We start from the raw sequence: 10,768 nt of genomic DNA, 5'->3' as shown, positions 1-10,768 counted from the left end.
AAATAGTCTTTTAAAAAAACAAAATATGGTGAAAGAGAGACCAAGTCCGAACGCTTTCATAATTTCAATTTTCATACATGCTGCTAACGTGATTAAAAAAGCAAGAAAAACACGCAACTTGTTTCCTTTTAATTTTTTGGTTGGGCGGTGGGTGAAGACTTATATATGTTTGTTGTGTGTTGTAACTTCCGTCCGCTATTTACTTTTATTTGTCAAATATTTTTTAATGTAATTTATACTTTTACTTATTATTTTTGATAAATAAAAAAAGTACAATTTTCTTTCTATAATATCTTTAATTAATTTACATTGAGTTAATATCTTTGAAAATTATAGTGGATAAATATGTTTGAGACTCAATCAATTAATAAAGATAAAATGATGAACTCATTATACTAAATTACTAATTATGTTTTCTTAATAAGTGAGTCAAATCAAAATTTGACAAGTAAATCTGAACAGAGGGAGCGACTTATTTAAGCTTATTAGTTTTTCTATTCCCACTCTTCAATTAATTTTACTAACTAATTTTTAAATAGATTTTTACTTACTTATCATTTCTAACATATTAAATAAATAAAAAAGACAATTTTTTTCCGTCCGTTTATTTTTACTTGTCAATGTTTGACTTGATACACTCATTAAGAAAATAACTATTGCAATATAGGTATTTTATCAAATTATCCCTATTAATTGATGATTAGTATTAGGTCTTAAAAAAATAATTTGAAGAACAAGTATTTAATGCTGAGGGTAAAACATGAATAAAAAAAATATTATCTTTTTTTTATAGGTCAAAAGTGTCAAAGTAAAAACTAAAATCTATTTTACTAATAATTGAAAAGTGAACAAAGAGAGTATTACTTTTAGCGTTAATTAGTAAAATAATTATGTGAATTATTATTATTTGTTAAAGTAGGTGGAAAATCCAGAGTTAGACACTAAGGGCCCGTTTGGCCATGCGATATGATATCATGATATGGTATCATGATATGGAATTATGAGATGAAATTGAAGGTTTGTTTGGACATACGATATGGAATTTTTGTGTTGTATATTTTCTCATAAACATAAAAATCCCATAAGTTGTAAAACTATTAAAATAACCCCAATTGTTTATTCAATCTTATCAAATAAACAAAAATTATAAAATCGCATAATAAATGATTACAAAGTTATTTGTTCTTCAGTTAAATAATTGTTTCATCTAACTTTAATTTAATTAAAAAAAATTGAACATAAATTGTACTTGATATGTTCATATCTCTCAACTACTCTTACAAATAACCTATAAAGTAGAAAAAAAACATACATTAGTGAGTAAATATTAACTTAGAAGTTAAATGCACTAAGATAAAAATTAACAAACATCACTAACTTCTAACTATTTACAAGAAAAATCAATAGTTAAATATTATTGAATAACGAAATTTTAAAAAGTTACCACAAGTTTGAGTCAAAAACACTTCTAATAAAATTTAATCAAAAAAATTATAACTAGTCCACTTGACTAAATATTAATAACTAATTGATCAAATTTTCCTAAGTCCTCAATCAATTGGACTTGATATCCTTCAGTCATGTGAACGAACATTTTGCAAATACTAAGATTAAGAAAGTGCGGCACCGCCAATGAAAATTGTCTTTTATCAATATTATGCTTAGTCATAAGATTAAGACGTTTTTTTTTATTATGAAAAATCAAAAAAGTATTACTCCCTTTGTTCTCATTTATATTCACCAAATGAATTTCTACTTTATCATTTATATTCACCAAATTTAAAGTGATAATAAATTTTATATTGGTGAGAATAATAAATTTTAAAAAGTAATGATGTGATTATAAATTTTATTTACATATGAAACAAATGGTTAGTAGATATAAATGTGGGGTTGTTTTAACAAAATATAAACTCATGGATCAATTATTGTATTAAAAAATCTCAAATCATGATATGAAATCACATGATGATTCCATATCATGGTTTTTGGAGAATATGATATCACCTCTCATGATATGGAATCATGAGATGAAATCAGCGTAAAATCGCATGTCCAAACGCTGATTTCATCTCACGACACCATATCGTGATATGATATCGCATGGCCAAACGCCTACTAAAAGTGAAGAGTAAAGTAATTGAAATAAAGATGCACAAAAAGGCGCAGTTGTAATCGCAAAGAACCCATAATTTAAATATAGGTGCTCTAATAGCCTACGATTTCACCAAGCCAGAGTCGTCTTTAGTTACATGTCAAGAATACTAAAATCTACCATACATTAGGAGAATATAAAAGGGATCTACAGAAAGCTGCTAACATTAAAATTAAGAAAAGCATGGAGAGTTTGGTGGGTGAGTGGGAAGCTGCAGTTGCAGTTTGCCAAGTACCTAACTGGAACAGAGGTGCACTAAGACCCTACAATTGGACCAAGCCAAACTTATCTTTACAATTCAACCTAAAATCCACCACCACACATTTGAGTGGATACATTTTATTTTAATTTGAAGAAACACTTTGGTATTTCACTCCATTTTCATGCTTAAGAGAGTAATCCACCCCACTACCATTAGCAGCAGATAGTTTTGTCCTAGTCTCCACATAGTTTCCGGCCATAGAATCAAACAAAATGCCAGCGCCAATGCCAACAGCCAAATCAATAGTGTAATGGCCCCTAGTGCTTAACAACCTCACAACTTGCAATACATTCAATGCGTCAAATACTCTAGCCATTTCCCATCTCTGCATACGTTTCATATCCAGCGAAGCAATAACGGAGGCCGCAACATGCCCTGAATAAAACAAGAAAAACGACACATTCCCTACTGGGAAATCGACCCCTGACCCCAAGAAATCCTACAATTCAGAAAGTGATATATCACTGCATTTTTCGAAATTTAATATTCATAGCATTAAATTGAATCATACATTCAAATAATTCAGAACATGGAGGTTTAATGTTAGAGAATGACACTGTACACAGTACACTAGTCAGTTTCAAATGTGGGTGGTGCTAATGTAATGTCCAACTACAAGCAGTATAACATTAATTAGCTAGGACAAGTCCAAGCTATTTGTTAGACAGCTATTTATGCTGATTAAGGCTGAAGTTATTATAATATGGCCCCCAATATGACTTTATGGAAAAAATTATTAGTATTAAACAGCATTTATTCAACATTAACATTTCTGTTATATAGAATATTATTTGAATACTAATTTTACTTGTCCATTTTAGCAAATGAAGATAAATTTATTACTCATTTTCTTCCAATACTACTCAGATTAAATTAAATTTTCAAAGCTTATTTGTAAATATTTCTCATGTAAGGTAATATGGACCAAGTAAAATAAAACGGAGAGCCTTCTATGAGCACGAGGCTACACGAAAGTTCAAGATAGTCCCATCCATACTAGTATGTAAGTCAAATGTATGGTTAGCTTGTGATCTACGCGAATAAAGCGGAAAGAACGCATTTTTTAAGTGGTGAATTACGTCAAATTATTAAGTTATTCAAATACTAATAATTTTAGAAATAAGCCTTCTCAAAATATAAAATTGTAATTTATAATCTTAAAAATAAATATAAAATTTGTAATCTAAAAAAAACAAGAGATAGTTACCTGTTACAACTAGTCTACAATTCATAAAGGTGATTTGCTAAAGTTATTGAAACTCTCTTTTAAAAGTTTTTAAAGCAAAAGGCATCTATCTAGCTGTAAAGAAAGAGCTTGTATACCGGGGTGGATTAATAGAAAAAAGGGAAAGTAAAAGTACCTCCGGCAACGGCAATTGTGTAGCATACCCGAGAATCCCTCTGAATGTGAACATAAACAGCGCCGATATTGTCGCTCGAGGCCGTCCTTCAATTAGAAAAGTCCCCAAAATGTACGCCGTTTGCATCGCCACAAACACCTAAATTAAACCCAAATGAAAAAAAAAATTGAATGAATTTTGATTAATGCTAAATTTTTGAAGATTAAAACTGTAGATCCAGTTCATAACTAGATCGATAACACCGTCATGCACCGATTTGGTGATGTGCGTAGTAGCGTATAGCGTACCGTGTTTAGTCCAGCAAAAAGAGTGTTGAGAGCGGGTTTAGCAGCAAGCAGTCGATTAAGAGGAACTGTAACAATAAATCCCAGATCGAAAGGCGGAGCAGAAGCTGGAATCATACGAAGAGTATATTCCACTCCCATGAAAAACAACAGTGAAGCAGCGAAGATACACGGTATCGGATGGTACTTCACTACACCGAATACATCCTCCATCCTCCACTTCATGAAATACGCATTACCTAACCACCACCCATAACCACCAACCTCCGTTGCCGTTGCCGTTGCCGTTGCCGATGCCGATTTCTTCTTCATTTCTGTAACGTCACCTTTCCTTTCAGTGCTGTTCCTTTTGCTGAGAGTGGAGGAAGAACTGTTCCGATTATGAAATGTGTCTCCGTTCATCGTTGCCGGAAATTGAGACGGAGAAAAACATTGTGATTGTGGATCTAGTGAATGTGTGTATATATATATATATATATGGGGATCAAGTGACGGAGTTTACGAAGGTCGTTGTCGTAGTTAATTTGGCGTTGATACGTATATCAGAGAAATCAGAGGGGATGGGAATATCGTTTTCGTTTCAATTACAAGTGTTGCAAATGCAGGACAATCGGCAAACCAACTTTTTGACTAAAATGCCAAATAGGGACTATCCGGGGTAGTTTGGTAATTTGGTATTATAGTTCACGAAATTATAATTTTTAGATTAAATATTTGGGATAATTTCAAACACCTCCCCTCACGTTTAACCTTACTATACTAATTTCCCTTCTAGTTTCAGATATTCCCTTATTTTTCACATTTATGTAACCAAACAAACTAGTTTTAATGCTAAAACCCATCCAATATTCCAAAGTTGCCCTTTCTTGACATTATTTTTTATTAATTTTTTAAACGAAAATTTCCAAAATATTTTAACTGACATAAAATACTCTACTGATGGTGCTACCATCTTTCATTATATACATCTATGTATTTCCTTGTAAACTATCTTCTTCTTTTTATCAAACACAACATTATAAACTATCGAACTTGCTAATTGGTGGAACTTCTTAAACATATTAAATTTAGTTGTAATTTTTACGGTTAATACATATGCAATATTTTAAGTACAAAAAGAATGTTGAAAATTTATTATAAAAATATTGTTTAGGGTCGGAAAATATTGGTAATTATGTGCAGAAAATTATATATATATATATATATGAACATAATTTTTTAGATTTTTTTTTTCTTAAATCTAAAAAATTATCAAACTAAACATTTATTATCGCATGTCAAATGAAATAAATAATGTTTATACAAATATTTGGAGGTCAAGTATGCAGGTTGCACTTTTCTATCCAAAAATGAATTTACCCATTGATTTATTCTTATCGTTTAGAATCCAAGCTCAAGCTAAAAAAGCTCAAATATATTATTAAAAACTGGAATGAAATATTGCTTAGGTTATTAATCATATAGAAGTATTAAATAATTATATTAATGTCATAAAAGGGTATTTTTGGATTGTGGTTGAAAGATTATCATTTAAATAAGTTTGATTACAAAAAATTAAAAATAAGGGAGGTGAGTGTAATATCTAAAACCTCAAGGAAAGTAAGTGTTATAGGGTTAAACGTGATAGGAGGTATCTGAAATTATCCCTTAATATTTTATTTTTTTAAAATAACTCAAATTATTTTGGAGGAGGTTGCAACAAATATTAGTTGAAATTAATAAATAATGGATATTTTTTATAAAATATAAAAGTTAAGGGTAATTTTTGAATTTTTTAAAATTTCCAAATATTAAAACTTGGCTCAAATACTAGTAGTTTTTTTCTAATATTTGAGAATTTGGTATACTTGACAAATACTCCCTCCGTCCCTTTTTAGTTGACCACTTTAGAAATGGCACACAGATTAAGGCAACAATGATTAGCACAATGAAGTTATAATTTTACCCTTATGACAACTTTTCACTTCAAAATTACAACCACTTATTTGAATTAAAGTGAAATAAATTGGAGGGAAACAACATACACTTTTACAATTTTCAAGAAGTGTAAATAAAGGTATAATAGGAAAAAATTTGTTGTCCTTTCTTGATTTATCAAAATGGATAACTAAATAGGGACAACTAAAAAAGGAAATATGGACAAGTAAATAGGGACGGAGGGAGTATATTTACCAAGTTATATGACCAAACATCACTTTTCAAGTTTTTTCGGTGGGGCCAAACGGGTAAATATACAGGTTTAGCATGGAATCACACAAAAGTTTTCAATACTTGTGGACTCAAAAGTAGGGATGTTTTTTATTTTAGTATACAGTATAACAAATTCATCTGATCCTACGCCCTTAATTTAATTTTAAATTCATCTAACACATATTACCCTTAAGGTCCCCTACTCATAAAAATTTCTAAAAAAAAAAAAAGTTGAAGAATATTCAAATATATAGTCATAATTTTGTCACAATCCCAAATAAATGAAGATTCAGTATATGAATGAAAACAATTAAATTTCTTTTAGATCAACGTACAAAATATATCTATCTCTACTTTTTTATTCTTTTAAAGAAAGATATTGCAGAGTCTTAGTCATAAACCCGTATGTATAAAACTTTATTCTTTCAATATCTCACTGTAAATGCAGATTAAAAATTTGATAAGTTATTTCTTGTTTTTCTAGAACACTTTTAAAAAGAAAATACAATAGAAAAACGACAAATATCTCGAACCACATGAAATAGTAATGTTTTTTTGTTGATTATAAATATAAATTAATCTAGAGAGTAGACACTGAGGTCCCTAGCATTTATTAATATAATATAATATATTATAACAAGGAATTAACTATACAATACCTTCGAACTTGGTTGTCATTATTTAATTCGTTTCTACATTTTTGTCTCCAGTCTTATTCGATATGTTGGGCGTTGGCACAATGCATTAACTGGTCGGTATATCCAATCATGTGACCGTCTATATGCAGAGGCATATCTAAGGGATTTCCTCGAGTTTACGTGAACTCATACTTTGCTCTCTAAATCATGTATAATATTGTCATATTTGTAAAATAAAAAAAAATACTTTAATATAAGAGTTGTTAACCTACACTTAAGTATACACTTTAATATAAGAGTTGTTAACCTAAACTATATAAGTATACATTATATATATGTGATGATTGGGTGCATCTCAGGCTAGAAAGTGTCCGACTAAGTTAATCCAAAAAGCCAAGGAGTAAATCATGTGGGATGTTTCAACTTTTACCAGCAGAAGCATAGTTATCCACTTTGAGATGTGATGCTGAAACAGACCAAGTAGAAAGGACACAAAATTAACAACACTTCTCTGGCAATTCAAGACGTGAATAGGCTGGAGACGACTCATGAAAAACTGGTTAAATTCTACAGGCTGATAAATGATTAGTGCATTTGCTTAACTCGAGCACATATGTGTAAGAGTTCCGCAAATGCATTAGGTTTGATCAGCTTATTGTTGCGTTAATGTTCATCTAGCCGGCATGACTGTATTTGAGAGAGAGAGAGAGAGAGAGAGAGAGAGAGAGAGAAAACAACTGACTTGCTTGAGCTCTTAATAATTACACTGCCATAGTTTAGTGCTTGAACAGAAACAACTTAACAGGCAAAATTTCTCAGAGGTTGAACTGAATCCCTAATCTACCTATAATTATCAACATTTTGTCTTTCTTTGAATCCTTCTTTTAACTGAATACTGATCTTCCATACTGTCTCAGCTTCCACAGGAGACACTGCCAAACTTCTTATCACTGGCGTCAAGAGGTTGTATCCTAGATCTGAAAATCTACAGCTCCCACCGAAAATATAGCACAGGAGCATTTGCATCAGAGAGCCCACTGCAGACCGCTACCTTGATGCTTGATCAAGACCAGCGGCAGCAGAGCTCATGCCAGGGGCAACACCATTTTCATTTGGAGGAGGTGTACCCCATTTACCTTCCGACTCTAGAGGCTCAAGCACATAAACTCCACCATCAGTAAGTCCTACTGCGCATTGGTTTGATTCAGATGGATGAGCAGCAACGACAAGTGGATATACTCTGGAGCTGTCAAGTACATTATCAGGCAACTAGGAAACAGACATGAGAGAATATGAAACTAAACCTAGTATTAGTCTATTGTCCCTGATATGCTTCATACCTTGGAAAAAAATAGAAAAAGAAAGATGCATACCTTGGGTTAGAAGGCAAGTAGGCGGCAGGATTCACCCGACACCTCAGCTTGAGTGCTGCAGCAGTAAAGATACTCACACTTCCATCATCAAAACTTGCAAAAATTGATTGGCTATCACACGAGTACGTCGCATCAGTAACTGCAAAATTTGGTGAAACCCACTGCAAGGAACCAAACTTTATGAGAGTTCAACAGCCTCCTTTCCTTGAGTTGATCAGATCAGACAAACATACCAAGACTAAAAACAATATTTTTGACTAGTTTTAACAATAATTCCTAGTTTGTGTGATTTGGGGTCTATTTATATGAAAAATCAAAGTACTATCTCCCACCATGCAATAATAGAATGTTTGCCAAATAAACATAGGACACAACATTATCGTAACCCACCAAGAAGCAAAGCACCAAGTAAACAAGATATGTCTTACAAACCTGCTTCACGCATTCAAGCTTTGATGCTTCATATATTGCTATCTGTGTTTCGTGAACAACCAACAAGTGCGTCTGATCTTGATGGAACTGAACCCGTGTCTGAGCAAGAGGATTTATTGCTCTACCAGAGGGGATCTGCAAAAACTTGCTGGCTTTCTTCTCCCATCCATCCATGCTCCAAACACATAGCTGAAGAATGTAAAAGGTAAGAAACCAAGATAAAGAGAGATATCAGTCCACACTACTAATGCTGCGCTCCAATAAAATTACAGGATGGAAATTCTCTGGAGAAATCAATGGAAACAATTTGGAAGGGAACTGTTGTGTTTTAACTTTCCTGCCATAATCAGGTAATAAGTGCAATAGAAAGCAACTTGATGACAAGGTAGAAACCTTTTTTGCTGTTTATAAGAAATTCTACACTCTATTACCCACTTAAATTTCTCAAGTGTCTACCAAAAAAGCATTGAGCAAGTCCCAACAGTAAATCTGGGTCCTGCAGATATTCCAAGTATAACATGGAATTTACCTGAGCATCAGCACCAGATGATACCAGAACATTCAAAACGCTAGAGAAAGCCAAGCCAGTTACTCTCTTCTGATGACCTTTGAGTTTGCTTTTCACCTGTAGAATTTTAAAAAATATTTAAATCATCATGTTATGCACATATCACGTATCTGTATGAATTATGATATCCAAATCCTAATTTATTTCAGGACCTCATCAACGCGAACATTATAGATTTGTATTGAAGAGTCCTCCATTCCGATGGCAATAATGTTATTATCCTGTGGATGAAAAGCAAGAAACGTTGCTGCAGGTGGAGGGGGCATGAAAGTTGTCATTGTCTGCAAGGCATTAAGTGTATGTTAAACCTCAGATTTAAAACCACCAACCACACTGATACACAAGCTATCCAGCTAAGCCAGACACATTGATTTATAAATACCTTAAAAGTCATCATGTTAAACAAAGAAATTTTTCCACCAGATGCTGACATAACATATGAGTCATTCTTGGAAAGTGCAAAGCATGGAACAGCTTCTTCAGGGTTTGTGTCGCTTATATCATTTGTCATCAGAATTCCACTGGAAGGTTGCCATAATTGAGGGGGGACAGCAGTAGATGCCTGGAGAGATAAATTGGAAAAGGTCATCAGAAAAGAAACATTAAAGATCAAGGCTAAAGGGGAAACAGACAGATTATTCACTATGGAAAGAGAAAAAACTTCAAGCAAAAAGTCCCAGTACCTTTCCTGTCACGTTCCTCTCGTTCCGTTGCCATTTCCAGAGTTTGTGTACAGCATTGTATGCCAAAGCCAGAATTGCACCTCCAGAATTTGTATACATTAATCTAATGATCTGAATATAGAAAATATAAAAATTGATCAACAAAAGTCAAGTTACATAAGATATCGGAAATATAAACTCCTAATTTTAAAAACCACAATGAATTACCTATCTTTTCCTTTTCAGTAAATGAACAAACCAGACAAAAACTTAAATGAATAGACTTGACAAAACTTGCTCTGGGACAACTAGCTAATGGGGAACTCCTAGACACCTTGGTCCCCAAGCAGAAGAAATTAAACAGATAGGTACCACATCCTTACCCTCACGGACAGTAGATTATCTGGAAGCCTCGAGGAACGAACTTGAGCAGGTTCACTAAGTTCAGTCAATTTCCAAATTTTGGACTTCTCCAGCTCCTCAGGAATCCTAGGCTTGGTATCTTGCAAGCTGCGGTTATCTCCATTCTGAAAGGTAGTTTTAAAAATAGTTAACAAAATATTCTATCAAGAGTGCAAATTGACAAACATACAATATCTTGCACGTGTAAACATTAATTATAGAGGTGTAAAGGAATGTTTTCAGTGAATGCAGCTGTGAAAACCGAATAATCCAACTGCATGAGTTAAGCATAAAAACCTACCAGTTGAACAATGGCCGTCACTGGTGCAGTTCTATCCGCAATACTAATGCTAGTTCCAGCAGTTGAACTAGAAGCACCATATGTGCTGATCATGGGTGCCTGTCAACAGTTAAAGAAAAATGAGATAATGAAGCACCCCC

General features: G+C 32.8%; 2 protein-coding genes across 3 annotated transcripts in view; both read right to left on the bottom strand.

Annotated features, from left to right (window-relative positions):
• Window positions 1-2,173: 2,173 nt before the first annotated feature.
• On the bottom strand, window positions 2,174-4,653 carry LOC125860021 (phosphatidylcholine:diacylglycerol cholinephosphotransferase 1-like). Its single transcript, XM_049539912.1, has 3 exons — window positions 4,066-4,653; window positions 3,779-3,916; window positions 2,174-2,856 (listed from the first exon to the last, which is right to left on the bottom strand). The coding sequence occupies exons 1-3, from the start codon at window positions 4,462-4,464 to the stop codon at window positions 2,500-2,502; spliced, it is 894 nt and encodes a 297-aa protein (XP_049395869.1). The 5' UTR covers window positions 4,465-4,653; the 3' UTR covers window positions 2,174-2,499.
• Window positions 4,654-7,615: 2,962 nt separating this feature from the next.
• LOC125859995 (topless-related protein 4) overlaps window positions 7,616-10,768 on the bottom strand; it is a 9,353-nt gene continuing 6,200 nt past the window's right edge. The window contains exons 18-26 of one of the 2 annotated variants that reach the window (XM_049539860.1): window positions 10,629-10,727; window positions 10,309-10,452; window positions 9,947-10,057; window positions 9,646-9,825; window positions 9,416-9,544; window positions 9,225-9,320; window positions 8,696-8,884; window positions 8,264-8,424; window positions 7,616-8,136 (exon numbers count right to left, since the gene is read on the bottom strand). In XM_049539860.1, coding sequence (XP_049395817.1) covers window positions 7,938-8,136; window positions 8,264-8,424; window positions 8,696-8,884; window positions 9,225-9,320; window positions 9,416-9,544; window positions 9,646-9,825; window positions 9,947-10,057; window positions 10,309-10,452; window positions 10,629-10,727 — 1,308 coding nt within the window. In that variant the 3' untranslated portion in view covers window positions 7,616-7,937. The remainder of the gene's footprint in view (window positions 8,137-8,263; window positions 8,425-8,695; window positions 8,885-9,224; window positions 9,321-9,415; window positions 9,545-9,645; window positions 9,826-9,946; window positions 10,058-10,308; window positions 10,453-10,628; window positions 10,728-10,768) is intronic. The other variant, XM_049539861.1, reaches the window with a different exon arrangement.

Source organism: Solanum stenotomum, chromosome 3 (genome assembly GCF_019186545.1).
Source record: "Solanum stenotomum isolate F172 chromosome 3, ASM1918654v1, whole genome shotgun sequence".
In the NCBI taxonomy this organism is placed as follows: Eukaryota; Viridiplantae; Streptophyta; class Magnoliopsida; order Solanales; family Solanaceae; genus Solanum; species Solanum stenotomum.
Note: the sequence above shows the minus strand (reverse complement) of the source record. Positions and strands in the feature narration are given on the sequence as shown.

What these genes read in the sequence shown, in the direction of transcription:
- LOC125860021 (XM_049539912.1), bottom strand. Translation starts at nt 4,464, where the DNA reads ATGAACGGAGACACATTTCATAATCGGAACAGTTCTTCCTCCACTCTC. An exon ending in TTTTTGCTGGACTAAACACG is followed by an intron (nt 3,917 to 4,065) that starts GTACGCTATACG and finishes GGTTTAATTTAG; the next exon opens with GTGTTTGTGGCGATGCAAAC. An exon ending in CACAATTGCCGTTGCCGGAG is followed by an intron (nt 2,857 to 3,778) that starts GTACTTTTACTT and finishes TCTGAATTGTAG; the next exon opens with GATTTCTTGGGGTCAGGGGT.